Source organism: Pocillopora verrucosa, chromosome 1 (assembly GCF_036669915.1).
Source record: "Pocillopora verrucosa isolate sample1 chromosome 1, ASM3666991v2, whole genome shotgun sequence".
Lineage (NCBI taxonomy): Eukaryota > Metazoa > Cnidaria > Anthozoa > Scleractinia > Pocilloporidae > Pocillopora > Pocillopora verrucosa.
Window position 1 is genome coordinate 30,810,850 of NC_089312.1, and position 19,197 is coordinate 30,830,046.

Here is a 19,197-nt window from a genome sequence, read left to right on the forward strand (position 1 = left end):
CTAAGGAGGTTAGGATAACGTTTATTCCTTTATTTAAGTCTACCAATAAACAGTTGTAAACAGAGTTTAATTACAAACAAATTCATTAAATGTTTAAGTTTATTTGATGTTTAATTTAAACACAAAAATAACTTGGGCCTAACGCTTCCCATAAAATTTTCATTTTTGTTTTGTTTTGTTTTGTTTTCCTTATTTTGTTTCAGGAGATAATAATTTATCGATCAACTGGTACAAATATTAAATTTGTATTTCATTTCATGTCAGAATGAACTGAAAAACACTCATGATGTAGAAATTTATGATCCCGTTATTCTTGATTGGCAAGAGAGTTTCTATAGGAGCAGTTCTGGTAAATACCATAAAAAGCGCAAGTTAATTCATTTTAAAGTTCGCTCGTGTTATCAGTGGGTTATTTACAGCAAGGTAGAGATAAAATAGCACTGCAGACGTAATAGTGGTCTGCTCTAATCTCCTTTGGGCAATATCTATACAGTTTTTACCATTGCTTTGGCTTTTGTCAAGTCTAGAGCCCATTATTGCCCAGCGAAGCAGCTCAAGACAGAGTCCGCTCATGCAATTCTCCAGAATTCTTGTATCATTCAGGGAGAGAATAACTACAGCTACCATCTCAATGACTTACGATAAATAGAGATCATAAATATGTAACAATACACCTAAACCTTAGTTATTATCATCAGAAGAAAGGCGCACCAGTTTATATCGGTTTTGTTCATTGAGATAGGCGCACAAAATCTCCTATTTTTTAGGTTTTGATATTCTTTCGCGTCTTCAGCTCAGATCCTTAATTTCTGGTTGGAGCGATTGTATTTCCATTTTTCGGTTTTGATGGAAATTTTGGCGCTTTTCCGTTTCCTTCACAGTCCACAGTGCTCTCTCTGAGTAGAAGTTACATTTCGCGCCGAATTATCAATATGACGGCTTGCCCTTGTAACTTTCCCGCCATCTCCAGCGCAGGGCGCGCAAGCGTTCCTCTGTCTTTTCAAAATCATGGAAGCCAAAATTGTCGAGGATCTCGTAAACACCAGCAGCTGTTGCAACTTCAGTCATCCACTGACTAAAAGAACGCTGCCATTTGGTTCTCCTCTCCATGTGTAAGTACGTATTAAACAAGATAAGGTAGAAATATCTCTCCAACAAGTTGAGACTCTTTTTTCTCAGCTCCGAAATTTCCTCTCGGTTCTTGCACACGCCATTGCGATACTGCAAAAAATTGAGTTTATGGTGGAGTTCGTAAGGTAGTCGGTAAGGTTTCAAACACGCAGTTTTAGCTTATGATGGACGGAGGTAGGTAAGGTAAAAGTGTCCTGAAAAGGGAGCTTGAATAGCAAAGTATATGAAGTCAGGTCTTTCGATAGGTAGCTGGCCAGGATGAAAATTTGAAGAGAAAGGGGGAGGGCAAGTTAATTGAAAAGCAGATAAATGACCAGCAAGATGGTTGAATATCAGGAAAAACGTTGTTGAGATGCAATACGGTTATTGGTATGTGATTTTAAAATTGGAGGGGTTCAATAGCCCGTGATCTTGTGCATAAATTACTCAACCTTTATTTGAAGATAATAGATTGTGAGGGATTACTAGCACTTTCTTCAACGTCAGTGCTATCTTATCGTGCGTATCTGAGATTACTCCTTGATAAGTGGCAATAAGGAAGGGAAGACTTTCGCACTAAAGGTCAATATAACACTTCCAGGTGACTCACCAAATTAAATGTAGAGAATATAACTTCTCTTGAGTGATAATGCATGGGTGTCATTGTCTCTGAAATTCTATCCAACACATAATCAACTTCACGTTTTCTCTGTGGACCAAAAGGTAGAACTCTCTTAAGGTGACGAATAACCTGAAATAAAATGAACAATACTCGTGTTAGTTACCTGCGTTACCTTGATCACTCGTTACTCTTGTCTCAAAGACTTTCTGCCCACCCCACCCCACCTTACCCCACCCACGCAGCATCAATGCTCCTTTTTAACGTTACAACTTTTAATTCGCGAGAGTTACCCGCATCTAATTTCTCCTTACAGTGTCTCTGTCGCATCACACCTTTAGGTCATGAGAATTTAGGAAACGATCGGCTCTTGACTGTTAAACTAATTCTCCTTAACAGCACCTTAGGAAATTTATAAAGGACAGCGTGGATAATATGCATACTGATGTAAAGGGCTAACATGCACAGTGCTGTGTCTATGTAAGCAGCAGTTGCTTAGTGATTGTCTAATTTATTATGTTATAGCAAAATAAGCTATGGTAATAGGACTGAGTGAAGTCCAATTTGGTCTATAATCATACGTGTGATAACAAAATCAGACGACCACGCAGCGGGAGTCCGATTTGTTTATCACGAGTATGATAACAGACCGAATTGGACGACACGAAGTTTTCTTACCAATTAATCATAAAAATTACAATTTCTGAGAGAAAAGATGTAGGAGTCTGTATGCTGAGGCTATGGTGATTGAAACCAAGGTTGTGATTGATTAATACACTACCACTTTGAATATGATTGGATTTTTTAACTGTCCAACAACAAACTGTCCGATAACAACTTGGGAAGTGGATAGGAGGAACATAGGAGTTTTTCAAACCAATCACAATCGATAAAATTGTTATTCTTATGATTAATGGGCAATACGCACCGAAAATTCACCCAGTGTGTACTTAGCATTTGGGACACAAGCTGGATCTTGTTCATCCACCTTCGTGCCAACAGGAAAGCCCTTGGAAAGGAAACATTTACAAGACTAAGCTATTTTCTAGCTGTATTTTTCTATCATTGACTTAAGATATTTCATGTTAGGAACTTATGTTAACTATTAAAGCTACTTCACCAAACTAAAAACAATTATGCAGGTTTTTAAGAACCCTTGGTAATTATGTTTTGAGTGGGTATTTGTGACGTGCGTTACTTACTCCAACCTGCATTTCGCCCTGAAGGAGACTACAAACTAAAGAGAAATACGCATTCGAAGTGATAACAGACCAAGAAATAAAAAGGATGGAGCATGCAGAAGATTGATACGCACTCAAATCTCCGCGTATTTGCACAAAGTAGGCTAAATAAACCAAATTGCTCTAACGGTGACGCTTCTTCGTATGATCAAGCATTAGAGAGCTATAAGTATTGAGGTGAAAGATTGCATGCAGTGCAGTGTTATTGAGTAACATAAAAATCTTATTTATACCCTTTTGTTGCAGTAAATCAGTGCTGCTATTGCCATTCCGGTGGTCGTTCGACTTTTGCCAATCTCGCAGTTAAAGACGATAGCAGGGCCATCTTCGTCGGTGTAGATCTCATGCAGGCTGTTCATTATTGTTAATATTCGATCAAAGTCCTACGTGGAGAAATAGAGAACATGAGCCAACCATCGTCTGTACAATACGTTTAGTGAGACGTTTTCGCAACGAGGATGACATTTTGCCTTTTGTTGAATATTTTAAAGATACAGACAGAAATAAGGTGACTGGTTTTCAGGGTATTCCTTGCTTGATGTCATTATATTGATTGTTTTTTCGTACTGTTATTATTGTTGCTGCTGTTGTTGCTGCTGTCTTAGTTATTTTTGCCGTGTCTGTTTCTGTAATCGTTGTCGTTTTTGTTATCGTTTTTGTCACTGCTGTTTTTTTTTTTTGCAATTGTTTTTGTTGTTGTTGTTGCTGCTGTCGTTGCTCTTGATGCATAGCACTGTTGTTGTCCTTGATGTTTGTTCGACTTCATTTTAAGTTGTTAGCGATGTTAGTGGCGCGTACAATCTTTGAATAATTAGTTACTCAAATATCAACTACACAAGCAAAATACTAAGTATTTTCTTGAAACAATTCCATAATTTTAAATAACCATAGGTCTTTATCACTCTACCTTCTCCTCCGGTGCTTTGTCCTCTGACAATGGCATTCTAAAATACAGCATCTGGGGATTCTTTGCCATGCAGAGCTCTGCCGCTTCACGCGCTGTTATGACGCTGTGAAAATCTCGCTCCTGGGGAGCATACTGAATGTCAGTGTACACCTGAAAAATATACAACGTCTTAACAAGGGCTGACCAAAATAAGTTAGCAATATATCCATTAACAGAAGCAGGTTAGAGCTTGGCTGCGATGATCGGTAAAGAGCAAATGCATGGAATTTAAAGGAAAAATGAGAGATTTAAATCTTAGTACGGATATTAGAAAAAATCATCACATGGTTAAATATAGTTCTATCATAATGAAACGCATAGGATGTTTTTCTCAGTCAACTTTTTTTTACCGGTGTTTTGGTAAGGAAAGCCTATAGACCTTACCAAAACCTGAATAAAATATATTGTTACGCAAAACTAACCTGTGTGTATTGTCTCTTTCCTTTCTTGAGTAGTTCTGACTTCAGTTCGCTCTCCTTTTGCTGTAAATTTTGAAACAGGAGAGATGAGTGAAAAACGATGAGGGAACACAACACAATAACCCAAGAAACAGCTCCTGGTCTAAACTATTAGATTGAGAAGTGTTTCTAACGAGACAGTGAAGGCAAGGCCTCACCTCAATCTCAGAAGTGTCCAGTCCTCTGAAAGGCATATGCTCACACAGACTTGATAACTGAAGTAAAAAAAGTCAATAGCTTAAGGGGTTTCTAAAATTCTGACAGCTATTAGAAATTCTTTGTAACCAAGGAGAAATATTCATTGTCATTAGAAAACCAAAGCAAGACAAAACGTGAAGAAAGAGATAAAGGAGTTATTATGTATCTATGTAAGAGCTCTTCAAATCATGTCTTATTCCATGTAAAAACAAGGTTTAAGTTTACTCCTATTTCGTGCTTTGTGTATCATAGGTGATACAATTGACTCTGAGGACTAGGACTGTGGACTGAATAGACCGTGACAAAATGCAAACTATAAAAGAACACAGATCGCCAACATCAACCCAGTATCAACTGCTATGGCTATGCAACCAGTTACCCCTCCCTTACCCAACGAAAGTTAGCAAAACAGTTCAAGATAATCAAACTGCTATTGACGGCAAACTGCAACAAGTGTCACTATGGCAAAATGCGTTTCGATTAATTTTATCCTCACCTCTCTTGGACTAAATGTACTTCCATCACAGTCCACGACAAGATCCTCTCTTAGATTTAAGAAAACGACTTTGGGATGAAGACATTTTGGACCCAAAAGATAATGTGCAACATTGTTTAGGCCCTGAAAAGGCAGAGGAACGTGTTACTTAATTAAGCGTCTCAATGTGGTTAACCGCTAGCTGTAAAACGGCTAAAAACTTTAGCCGTTAGCCGTAAAAAAAAGTTAACTGTTACCAAAATTTCTGGTGAAAACAATGGAAAGAAATTAACCGCTAGCCGTAAAAGCCATCGCCCATTGAGACCCTCTGAACAGTGATTCGTGCTTCAGTAATATATTTTGTAGTTGTCTCTCTTTATTTTGCTGTTATGAAGCTATTCTTACTTTTGTTGTTTATATTTTTTCGTGTTTTTGTTTTCTGTGTCCGTTTTTGTTCAAGTTGCTCTTTTTGTTGAAGTACCTGTCTTGACGGCTGACACATGCCATAAATAGGGAATCCGTGAACCTTGCGGAAATTCGACACCTAAAAATAAAAGTAACAAAACCATTACCCTCGTTTAAGCGAGTTATTTCGTGTCTCTTTAAAACAAGTAACCACTTGTTCAGAATTAAATACCTCAAACTCCCGCTGAGTGCTTAAAACATCAAGACTGACTTGTTCATCAGCAACCTGAATGCAACGTCAAGATCATACATTAAACACCTGAAATTTTCTACATAAGAAGACCTTGATATTTCTAGAAAGTCACCAAGGTTTAAAAGTATCACATAATAAACTTTGTTTGGCCACTATCATTAAGGTAGCTACCATAAGTTATCACTGCATATCCTTTTAGTTAACACTCAAGTAAAAGTCAATTACCAGACAAGTTTGATTTTGGTATTTAGACGTAAATTCTGACGTCACTCCTTTCTCCATGACGTCAATATGACTCAACATTCTGTAGAGCCAAGGCCTGTGCTGCATCCATTTCCGGAACGTTTGAGCAAACATGAGTGGGAACTAAGCATAAGAGAGAAAACTCGAGTGAGTTTCCATGCCGCAACATGATTAACGCAACAAGCAGACTTGAACATAGAATAACCAACAATGAGAACCAAAGTTCTTTGCTCAATTCATTGTTATCCTACCTGTTTATTTTGGAATTTGTCCCCTCCCTTCTCAGTCCTAATGCGATAGGGCGACAGTATATTCACTTACAGGACCAAAAGGGCAAAATCGTATCCCGCCAGCGCTACAAGCAACTTTACAGTTTGTAGACCATAAGAATTTCAGCCTAAATGTTTCCAACCTTGATTATCCTAAGGCCATCTTAGTTTATCATTGACTCTGCTGTGCAGTTTCCTTTTACAGGACAAATACTATGTGCTCCCCTACATGCGTTAGGTCGTTTTAAACATTTTTGACGTATCTGCATCGAAGAAAGGGCGAGTAGCTGGCGAATGAGTCTACTCATCTGTCAGCTACTCGAAACGACAACTTGGTATATTAGGCTTTTATGACCTTTTACAAATGATTTCCACTCATCTCACCTGCTCGTGTAAGTAGGCGTTAAAGAGTATCAAGAAGAAATATCTTTCCAGGGCACTCAGACCTCTTCTTAACCAGTATTCACGTGCACTATGACCCTACGAATAATTTCAGTCTTTTTGTTAAATGAAAACAGAGTACGCTATATCTATGCTAAGGACTATGCTAAGGTAAAACCAGTTTCCATCATTTCGCAATACACATTATCACTGAACCTCTTCTAAGTCAGCTGGGCAATCTTGTAAGGCAATGCCAAAATTTTTGTACAAAACCTCTCTTTTCACTTACCTCAATTTTATAATCATCCTTTATTTCTTCTAGTTTACATTTACATTCAAAGCTGACAGACCGCAGATTCATGACGTCAGAACATATGTCGATAACTGAATCAACCTAGAGAAATACGCCAATCAGGAGTCAGCTTTATGACGAGAGGCAAAACAATTGACTACTGAAAAAACGCAGTAGAAATGTTGAACTCAGGAATATAAATAAACGAAGCCGTTTGAAAGTCTGGGTTGAGAATTTGATCTTAGTCTCTTGGCTTAGGACAGTAGTATATCAGTACCAACGACACAGGCCATTCGGCAATGCCGCCTTCATTTTCTTAGAGGTTTGTCAGTGTCTCTTCCTACAGATATTCAAAAATGGTTCATCTATTTTCTAACTGATCCTTTGCCTAAATTAAGCTCTTGGTGATGTTTAAGGGGAAAATTTTAAGGAAGATCGGTAACAGGTGGGCGGGCCAGCCAACGGAGCCCTTTGTATAAGTGTTACGATGCACAACGAAAATAATTGGTTGATTCATTATTTGACGGTTGATCTAACAAGGTAAACTTCTAAACTGAAAACAAACCTCGTGTTTTATCTGTGTTCCATTGGGAAGATTTTCACTAACTGTTGAATTATTCTGAATTCTCCCTTCTCCAAATTCGGGTTGTTTTCGTCCATAGGCGTTGGAATGGCGCTAGGAAGAAAAACAGTGTAATTTCAACATAGATGACTGAATGTGTTACAGATTCCACTTCATAACTCCATCACAATTTGAACAAGTAAGCGGTCATCACGATATGAAAATCTTAACTGTAATGAAAACAAAAATTGCATTTCCGTTGATGGTTCTAACTCTGGACTGAGAAACAGCTGATTTTGTGGTCCAATCATCTGGATGAGCATAGACGTGACCTGAAAAGGCCTCTTTTCTGTGGTAAAGATTGACCTCTCGATAACACAAGCAAAGATCATCGTCGAAACTAAGTCTGCAGAAATCATAGGTTAATTCCTTGTATTCCGCGTCTCAGGCCCGGGCTATGACACGCACTGTAATAATGATCGCATTTTATCCTCTTTTGATCTTTATTTCTTTTATTTTCCATTATCTTTTCAAAAACTATACCCGGGATAAGTTCGTTAGTTCCTTGATGAATCTCAGCTGCCGTTAGAGGCGTGTTTAATCAGCCTGAGGAAGGTTACTCTTCCAGCCGATTGTGTAAACCTACACTTTTGTTTGACTCAAACAAATCAAGCCCTAGTCATCATTAAAAATAAAAAGTTTTCTCTACACACTCACTGTGCTTCAGTTGGGAAGCCAGTCCTATGTGAAGTAATCAGACATCCAATGACCATGCCTGTGGTGGAACGACCTTGGCCCACGTGACAGTTGAACAACATGGCCGGCAGAGGAGCTGAGGAATTCTTGTCGAACAACTGGGGTATGTCCTTAATGGCAGTGATGAACTGGTCAAAATCCTGCTCCTCTGGAGCGTTTGTGGCAGTTATAGGGATCCGAGAATACCTGCACGGTGTCAAAAGGCTTATTAGATCTCTTACTCTATCCTAATCGCACAAATCCAATTTTGACGAGAAAAAGTCTGATAATTTTATTGGTTTTATAAAAAATTACCACAGTGAGGTTATACAACACACAAAACATTTCACAACCATGAACGAACGAGGATGGTAAGACCAGAGATGGTGATGTCGACTAGACTCAAAGACGACCAACACTCATGTTCATGAACCACCATCATCTGCGTTGTGGACAGAGCAAAATGTGTGGCTGGTCTAAACTAAAAATACTTTGATCATATTTACAAATCAGTATTAGCTATGTTTTTGGCTGGCGCTTCTCCAAGAGCAGAGCTACTTTGTCCGGGACCGGTGCTATGAAGTCGCAAGAATCAGGTGAATAACTAAAGCCTAAATCCTGCCACGCTTCAACCGTGAATTCAGGGTCACCTCTTAATATAGACATGATATCAACGTCAAAAGAATGGATACTTAGCTTCTAATATTGGAGCTGATCAGTCTCCCAATTCACAAATCACTCCTAAATTCATTAACAGTTAACGTAGCATCGAGAATGAATTTTTTGATTTTGCGCCTCCTTCAAGAATTATATAGCCGCTCCTTCCTCCTCATGCAACAAATTCATGAATAACAGACAACTGGATCCCGTACAGCCGCTTTACCTGAGGAGAGGGGTAAGGAAGATTTGTCTGCTGTATATCTCATCCAAAACACACAAATCCTCTTCGTATGCGACGTTGTACGTGTGCGGTTCGTCCTCGAACGTTTCCACGTTATTGTAGAAATAAAATTTACCTCCTTCATCGATTGAAAACCTGATTATCTGGAGAGAAAAAAAGAAGATAAGGAAAGAGGAATCAGCTGTGATAGTTACCATTCGATCGAGGTTGTGGTGTATTGGGGAAAAAAGATAAAAAAGTCGAACCTTAAAATCAAAAAGAAAATATCACTTGAAGATCAAAACGCCAAATATAATATCTGGCTAGAATTTATTTCAGCTGAGAGAATGCTAAGTTATCAGTTGGAGAATGGCTTACCATGCTCAAAGGTTACCTTTGCAGGATGCAGATTGAACTGTCTTGCTAAAAGTAGAAACGCCTAAGAATATGGGATGCGTTTTTAAATTGTCTGTCACGGCGCGGTGGTGCAAGACAACCGCTTTGGGGCCAAGTGCAGGGAGTGGCAAATATTGGGTATGCCGATTGGCTTCATTTTTTTAGCAATTCCACAACTAGGTATTTACAGTGTACCACGTCTAGCACTACCATTTGAATTAACAGAGAACCAAGTCTGCTGTCTTGATTGGCCATTAAGCTTATGATTTTGATCCAAAGCACTGAATTAAAGAACGGCTTGAACCTGAAACGGTTATCAGCTGGTTTGACGCTCTAATCGTTTTAAGGTCGGGGAGACGGTGAGTGGCTTTTAAAACAGTTTAAAAAATACAACCGTCGTTGAGCAACACTTCATCAACGAGTTCAAGTTTTTCACAAACACAGTAAGAGTAATTTACCTCCTCTCTTATTTTGAGCTCTGTCTCTGCCAATTCCTCAGGTTTCACTCCGTGATTAGCGATGTTTCCCTTCAGGCTAGTCGGGTCCCGTGGAGAGTATGGCACAAAGTCGTGATTGAGACCAACGAATATCACTGGCTCCTCTCTCAAGTTAAATGAGACAATTTCCTGTGCAAGTCCGGTAAATGAGATGATAATGACAATGACATTAATAAATAGTCAGGATTGGATTGCAGTCATATCACCGAACTACTACATGACCATTTACAGCTAATGCAATAATCACTACAAAAGAAAAGTCAACGGATACGAAGCCGTGATCAGAAGTGTCAAAGGATCCGCTCCTAAATACATGATATTTTGTCATTTCAGCGTCGAAGAGAATCGACCATTGATAGAATTTAATCTTGAAGTACTCGTTTGCTCGTGGGAAGAAACACCAGGAAAACCAAAATGAAACAAGAAGTAACAAGGATGAAGGATGGAACAGATGGATGAGGCTTGCAAACAGAGAGTTGAATATCGATAGTAGTACGAGATTGCATTGATCCTGCTTTGCCTCGTTGTGTAATTGGTCTGGAAAATTTCAGCAATCCTTTCAACCAATCAAATGCAAAATTAACCGCAACCTGGTCACTCGCGATTTCCCGTGTTGTAAGCAGTTTACCTGTGTAAACTTTAATTTTCCATTGGTTAACTTTGATATTAACCTGTGTTTTGATTGGCCGTTGTGATTACTTGGTGTTTGGACTTTGACACTCAATTGAAAAGTGCTGTAATGCTGAAGTCGTGACGGGGCGAGTCATTTACAAGCGATTGGTTTTCCAATCGTTTATTCGACTAAGTGTCATTTTTACCTTCTGCTTAGTCATTTCAAGTTATTTCATTATTTTGCGGAAATTACTTTAACACAATAGCTGAAAGAGAGACTGAAAGACAGTTAATGACGAGATAAAGGATTGAGAAGACATTATGGCAATGTATAAAAACGTTCCAGAAGTGCATTTTTTCCAAGTACTTTACAAGAAGCAATTCAAAATGGCGTGAATGTTGAGCATCATAGTTATTAAAACGTTTCCAGCGTTTTTGTTGTTTTGAAAAAGAATGCTTTTACGCTGAGTGATTGCTGATGACAATCAAAGTTTGATAAGGGTCAAACGTAAATAAATAGACCCTTTCAACTTTTTAATTACTGCACCGCAAGATGTGTTACACTATATAATATATTATTGAGGGCTTTGAATTTTCCTCCTATCGAATTATGATGAAAACCAAAAAAAATATATGACACAAGAATTTTTAAACCATATCGACAACTTCAACATTTTCAGAGAATGGACCAGTATTTAGTCTGCGCAAGATAATTGGTCTGGGAATGCTTGTGATCAAAAACTCTTGCGAGATTATGTTAAAACAACGTTTAGTCCAATAGCAAACGATATCAAAACCCTGTGAGTTTCAGTTAAATTTATAAGGATATAGCAAGGATGATTCAAAGCAAATAAAATAGTAACAGTGCCAACAAAGGAACAGAGTCGACAGAGCGGATACTTATTTTAAAAAAAAAGGGAAAGAAATCCTTAAATTTTAATTTTTTTTTTGTTTGTTTGTTCTCTTAAGAAAAAAGTATATCGCCTTATAGCTCCGTACAAATGGTATTTTTTTCTAAGAAGTTACGCATAACATACATACGCATTGTCAAAACAGAGAAAAGATAAGGTGCAATCTCGTTTCCGAGACACCATGGAGCGATAGTTCCTTGCAGCTGGCAGGCGGAAATGAGAAATACGTGCTGCATATTAATGACGTTTATTCGACAGTTCAGTGAGGGAATATAGCGTTGATTAAAGTGTCGAAAAAACCTCAGATTTTTTGTGTTTTTTTTTCCCTTTAATACTTCGTCGGCTACCCCGACTAACTAAAGTGTTTGTACGACTAACATACACCTTAGATTATGTTTACGTGAGGTTTTTCCCATGCTTTAAGCTAAATCAATACGAGTAGCTCTATCAAAGGCTTCAAAATCAATTAAATTTGTCTTACGTAAGAACGTTGCCATGTGAACCTCGGGAAAGTTCCCGTCATAATAACGCGAGCGAATGAAAATAGAATTTTACCAAAGTATTCGTGTTACAACACTTCTTTAATTAAAACGAAAAGCAAAATGACGAAAAATTTTACGCTTAACGTGTTTAGTAACGGGCGAGCCTAAAATACCGAAAGTGATCGAGGGTTTAGTGCGCGATTTACAAAAACCAAGTAGGACAAGTGTGATTTTTGCCGTTTCTATTGACATTTAATAGATTTTTACCGCGCTGCCACTCACTAAAATTACTTTCCCTGACAACGAAATATGCCAAAAGGCAAATATCACTTTTTTTATGCTCACAATAACGAGAAAATATTACAACACGCTGTGCTCTTATTCAGTATCTTAAAGCAAAGATATTTGCCCCATATTCCAAAAATAATTAACTTGGATAAAAATCTTTTCGCATGCATAAAAGGATAAAATTTATCGATCACCTTTCGGACTGGTTACGTGAGGAATTTTAAACGTTACCAAATATGTTTTTTTAAGTAAGGGTAATCGATATGCTTGGTCTTTGCGTCCTCGTGTCACTGAGTCGAACGCAAAACATTAATTCGACATGATTATGTATTGTCTTTATAATTCAAAAGAACGAAGGGAATCCCTACACGAGTTTAGGCTTAAAATGCATCAGGGAAGTTTTCAATTAATTAAGCAGGACATCGCAAAAGTTGGCAACTCTCTAGTTTTCGCGCGGAAATAAAACCAACAACGTACCACTAGCACTCAAAATTGAGCCAACAGCAACAATGCTTCATGAATAATGTTTAAACTCTCACCTTATGTCCATTTTCAACCAGAGTTTGAATAACTTGTGCTAATCCATCTCTGGACGGTTGACCCATTCCGTAGACCGGATAGGGACCCCGACTCTTTCGAAAATTCGGAGCCCCGTACAAGTCCAAAGTCTTGAGCTTGTCGATTCCATCAAAATGATCTTTAATAAGAAAATATTTGTCTTGAATAAGCCCATGAATGGGAAATCCTTCCTTGATAAAGCCCCGCTTCCGAATAAGTGGTGTATTTGTTGGCTCATAACTTAATGTTATGAAGCCATTGGAGTGTTTTTTCGAAATTGAAGACGTTTTCCTCGATAATTTGTCCTCAGCTGATGGTGTGGAGCCCTCCTTGACATTGGGGTTCGAGCCTGTTTGTGATCCTCCGCTGCTAGCTCCAGTGCCCATTTCCCAACATCGGAAGAGACCTTCAAAATTACACACAGAAAATAATTGTCGATCAGTTATGAACGAACATAGAAGTAACTTTCTCTCGAATTCGACAACAGCGGAGAATCGAAACTAACCACTATATACATCCACCAGCCATCATTTGATGCATGTTTTGAAAAGATGATGTTCATTTCTACAGCTCAAATTTGACATCTGTTGTCAAACATTAGCCAATCGCTGCGCCACTTCATGCAAAAAGCCAATAAAATGCTGCAGGTGGTTCGATTGGGGTAAACAGAACAAAATGCACATGGCTACGAATAAGATTAGAGAGCGCTTAGACTTAACGGCTTAAAAGGCATCAAACATGAATTTTCATCAAGAGACGTTTCAATTCTCTCGGCACTTAAGAAGCATTTTTCATCTCTTATTACTGTGACAGTCTGTCAATTCACAAATACTCTGAATGGTTGCCATTGTGTTCTTTTTACTTGCCAGACGAATTTCAACAATCTTACGCGGAGTGCTCGTTTTTTCGAAAAAAGCATCTTACAGTGCTGATAACGAGTAATGGAGGCGTCGTGAGGTTGACGCGACGACCTAAAGTCGCCTGTACGCATTTTTAATAGCGATTTACATAACTTTGAATTTCTACCGTAAATAGTCAGTATATAGGCTACTTGGTGCAATGGCATTAATTTCAGGATGACAGGTTTTGCTTTAATTCCCATTCGAAGTTTGATTAAAGGTTGTAGATCAGTGACACCTAAGCGCCTTAAAATCGCCCTAACATCACCAGCTCTTTAAAAAAAAAAAATGACGACGATGGCTTCAACAGAAATAAACTGCATCTCTAAGGAAACCTAGAATACCTCGTTTCCCAGTTACCGAAAAAAAGTTTTCTTCTTCTTGATATGGAGTATGTCACCTGAATATTGTTCTTGTTCAAATCATGCTAAAAATTGTCATTTGTCTTTCTTAAAGCGAGATTAATTATTTCCAGGTGTTACGTACGTGGTACTGTAAGATAAGTTTGTGTTATTAAATTTGTTTTTCTGCGCAATGATATGAAAAACCCTCAAATGAAACCTTTAGATAAGGTATTGTACTACGTCTGATTTCCAAGGGGATTTTTTTTGTGGCCAGTGAAGTAGCTTTAAGGTGATATAAAATTTAACCAACAAGGGTTTTACGTACATCTATTCGTCACGAATTTCGCTCCTTTTAATTTCAATTTATCAGTTCCAATGTTGCCTAAGTTACAGCCACCACGGAACTGAATAAACTGTTATAGTCTAGCAAAAAGGTCTGAATTCGGAACGTTTCTCACAATATTTCGATGATTTCTAGAACTTGAAACTACAGTTTAATTCTTATATTTTGTATCGCACCTGTGATCGGTTGAATTCATTACAATTTTTTTAACCCATTGTGATCAATGCTTCAAATCCGGTTTTCCTCGACTATTTTGCCTAAGGAGCTCAGCACCTTAGGCAAACGAGTCGAGGAAAACCTGAACTATTGTATCACTAAAACTGTACAACTACTACTGTACTACTGAACTACTGTATTACTAAAACCTGTACTACTGAAGTTCGGTAGCACAGATGTTTCTTTCAAAATAATGTCCAATTGTTGTTCGTTAAACAACAAGTGCTGATCTTAAATCGGTGTAGCGATATGTACATGGCCATCTAAATGTTTCTCATTTTAGGGATTTTCGTTCCTATTTCAGTTTAAAAATGTCCCAAAGAACTTCTTTACGTGAGCGCTTCCGAAAATGCGACCTACGTGATACACAATCGACTCGAACTTGCGGTTTCTCGATTATACATGGCCGTGAATGCACGGTGGCGAATACGCTAATTTTTTTTCATCTCTTTTCCTTTATGAATGTCCATTTGTATCTGTATAAAGACAGATAAACACGACCCACAAATATCACTTAAGAGATCATCCGAGATAAATAATAAGACGTACTATTAAATTTTGTAGACCAATGAAAACGTATTACAACAACTGAAGAGCGGAGAAAAGAATCTTGAATATGCCAGTACGTGCCAAATATTTCAGTCTTAAGTTAATCATTTGAAAGCTTTTTTTTCCTATTATACCTGCTGTTTATATCTGATTTGATGTGAAATCTTCGAAACAAACTGGTAACTGCGCCAGAAAATTACAAATGTAGTAATACTATTGTTAATAATAATAGTAAACTGCCACTCACTCGCCCGTGGGAGTTGAAAATTGTTTATTTTAAGAGCAATTGTTGCCTACACATCAGTTACACTATACACTACGCACTACAATAAGTGTGCAGAACTCTGAAGGAATCAGCTCATTGCAAATTTTCGTGTAATTAATTCTCCTATAACAATATATGTGTGATATCAAAAGCGCACAAAAGTATATTGACTAAACACAAAAAATTAAATTTCTAAAAAAAGAAAAATAGAACGTTTGCCATACCAATTAATATCTCTAACATTTTTCGTCGAAACGAACTTGAACAAACGAACGAGTGATCTTTCAAAACTGTTGCTTGTTCGAGAGAGCGCAAATTTCTTCCGACATGCGATTGAAGTGAAGCCATTAATCGGAGCCTTCCGCTTCGCGTTATCAGTGTACACATACTCGCTTTCCGTTTGATTTGAAGAACAAATTCGGTCATTAGCACTTGCTTTCAAGGGCGAATGAGATGTTCGGTCATATTCTGACGCAGAATGAGCTTTGAAATTGAGAAGAACAGGAGATAAAGGGAAACATACAAGGAACAATGTCGAAAACACTTACCTTCCCAATCTTATTTCTTAGGATGAGAACAGAAGTATTTTGAGTGACTTCCTGTTAATTTACATGGCTCCCCTTGAAGTTCGAAAGCACACTCTCGTAAGCAGTGCCGATATACCAGCATAAAAAAATTAAAATCTCTTCAAATCCTCCTGTTTTGTTCTTATTGATGGATAGTGATCACCTGTAAGCGTTGCCTAGGCTTCATGGGATTTCTGTAACCTCAGAGATGACCCCTCGGAATACACGTTTCGTGTAATGTTTCAAAATTTCCCAAATCCAATACTCTCTCCAGCGACAGAAAATACGCAAACCTGATTTGTCAGATAAACGCGTCCACGAGAGAAAACGAGACTTGATGGACAAGAAAGAGACCTATTATTCGAAATGGCACAGCTGTCAAAGCATGATTTTAAGTCTTGACATCTCTGTTTGAACTTAATGATACATGATTTGCATTAAAAAAAAGTACAATTGTCGTTTCATGCAATTACTACTGTCATAACTAGTTGTGGTTTTGTGGTGTGTCGCCTCTAAATTCAATACAAACACAGCACAATAAACGGGATTTCCTACGTATGCGGTATATTACGGAAAACCGTCGGTCTTAGACAATAATGCACACAATTTTTCGTTTTTGTGGGAAGCTGTCGAGCGTGTACTACACATTCTATTGCTTATTTAAATGTAGCATTAGAAATTGGATACTGAATTAAAAATCACAAAGTGTCGTATGTGAGGCAGGGGATGAATATTTTGATTCGTGTAAATTTGCATAAAAAACTGTAATAACGCCTACATTTCCGAATACGATGCGTTAAGCAGTGTCGTTTGGCCAAACTATGAGAAACGTGCGCCATAAAGTTTTCGATATTTTACCCCTTTGAAATAAGCTCTTCTAATGAAATATTACACAGAAGAAAGATCGGGAAATCAGAATTGAATTAAGGCAAATAAATACACTATAACCCTTCTATATTGGGGGAATAACTTCAGTCGACTGGGGATGTCGAACTATCGCACTAAGTAGCCGCAGTGAGTTCTGATTTCGCTTTGGGAGTGACGATGTGATTTCGCTACCGCTTATTAGCCCAAAACTCAAATAAAACGCTTTCTCCTAACAGTGATCCCCAAGATGTTATGTCAACAGTTCTTTTGCTCAGAAATATTTTGAATAAAGAGAAAATTTAGGGGGTGAATATTGATTCTAAAAGAAAATTCGATCACGACCTTCAACAAATTATTCTAGATGTTCTTTCATTTCCTTCGTCGTTCCGATCGATTCACTTACCCGAAATATCCCGAAGAAGGTGGCTCATGTCTACGATTGTTCTCACACCCCATGAATTAGAAACCCATAGCTTTAATGATGATTCCGTCTCGAGTTTTTGTGAGGTCTGCTTAACAGCTTTTCTATCCAACTAACGTTTACATAACAATGCAAACAAAACCAGCATAATAAATGTCCACCCATCGCGGGCGCTTGTGAAGAAAGAATAATATGAATTTTATGAACTGCTCTCATTTATTTTTCATCTTAAAGGACAGTGAATTATCATTTTGACTTTTTCTATCTTTTTTCATCATTTTTGCCATTTTTTTTTGGCCACGCTCATGAAAATAAATTGTGAATAATTTCTCGGCCCAAATAATATTCCTTAAAAATGTCTTTTTTATACAGCATCAATATTTCCATATTGAGCGCCCAAACAAAATTGTAACAAAGTTTGTGTAGAAGAATAGCGGATTTTAAAACCAATTTCGTTAATATATAAGAAAAAGACTAAATATAACAGAAATAACGAACATTGGAAGTCTAAAAACTAAAACGATGAAGTTTGGCAAGTCCGCTACAAACGCGCCGCTGCTTTGTCAAGAAAATGTCCTCTAAATATTTAAGTCAGTATTCAGTAGAATAAACACTTTGAAGGCTTGTTAGACTAGTCTGCCAGATTAATTAAAATTAACATGTATGATCGATTCAGACAGGTAATGGGCAGTAATTAATTCTGCATCCGGTGAAATATCGACCAAAAAAAAACGCTAATAACGAAATAGAAAAACTCTTCATTCTTCGGTTTTTACTCATTTGTTCATTAATTCATATATTATTTTTGGATGATATTTCTTCTTTTTGGGGATGACTAAGCTGTGTCCATTAACGACGGAATATAAATACTCGTTCACTCTCGCCACTTCTTTCTAGTAGTTTGAATTTCAAGTGTTTAACTCGAAATCTCAAATTAACATGCAAATTTACAAAAGGGAAATAAAAATAGAAAAATTGTTGAAGGAAAAACATTAATAAAGCTTAACATACACTCTCAGCTAAGGAGAATTTTGAGTGCTCGGTTAGGTGAACTATAAAATAACGATACTAAGCATTGTTATGTTCTTTGAAAAGCCTTTGCTTAAGGTGTTGTTTCTATATATAATTCCACTTAGTCATTTATAGTTTATTTTTGCAATAGCGATTATATTTACATAATGTTGCTGTACAAGCGCCTTTGGAGGCAGCCTTTCCTTGATCGGGTAAAAGCATAAATTCTGGAAATAGTTGGAGTTGAAAACCGAGATGAACATTCAAGCTTTATTTGCATCACCTTGGCACTTAAAAAGATCTTAAAAGAAAACTCCAGCTGCCTGCCTGCCAAAATTTTCATCTTTACTAAGTGATTAAAAATTAAAGAAGAGAAGAGTAATTTCTTTACCAAACTTTTCTAAATTATTAAAAATTAAAGAAGAGAAGAGTAATTTCTTTACCAAACCTTTCAATTGTTAAGACCAAATGGCGTTAGTAAAGCGCTCTGTCGGGCTTATCAACATAAAAATCAACATCAAAAACAGCCAACACGATCATGATATCGCTTCAATTTTGATCGCCGAGATACTATCTTCATGCTCCTCAGCAACTTTGTGAACATCTGCCTGCGCTGTTTACTGAAAGGTTTTGATGCTTTCATCCATAAAGTCTACTCATATCGAAAGCCGCACCAATTAATCTCTATGTCATACCTGATGGCATGTACTTCTGCCCGACACACCATGATGTGTCTAGTTGAGTTGGCGCCTCATAGGCCTCACAGCATAATGAGGTAACAAAAGAGGTCGAATAAGCATCTTGCAATTAACATCCACACAACTTATTTTGTCTCTTCTACTTATCTTTGTTTTTTTTTCCTTTTCTATAAATATCTAACACGCACATAATATAAAAGATACATG

The 19,197-nt window shown here is 37.5% G+C and overlaps 1 protein-coding gene across 1 annotated transcript; it reads right to left on the reverse strand.

Moving 5' to 3' along the window:
* Positions 1–5: 5 nt before the first annotated feature.
* On the reverse strand, positions 6–17,404 carry LOC131788227 (paladin). Its single transcript, XM_059105313.2, is given in 20 exon segments — positions 6–1,221; positions 1,721–1,861; positions 2,658–2,738; positions 3,204–3,353; positions 3,878–4,027; positions 4,339–4,398; positions 4,533–4,589; positions 5,069–5,191; positions 5,529–5,591; positions 5,685–5,738; positions 5,931–6,071; positions 6,602–6,697; positions 6,888–6,992; positions 7,456–7,487; positions 7,490–7,566; positions 8,170–8,394; positions 9,071–9,231; positions 9,922–10,089; positions 12,793–13,217; positions 17,264–17,404. Coding segments are annotated over 20 exon segments (2,631 nt in total). The 5' UTR covers positions 17,292–17,404; the 3' UTR covers positions 6–927.
* Positions 17,405–19,197: the final 1,793 nt, after the last annotated feature.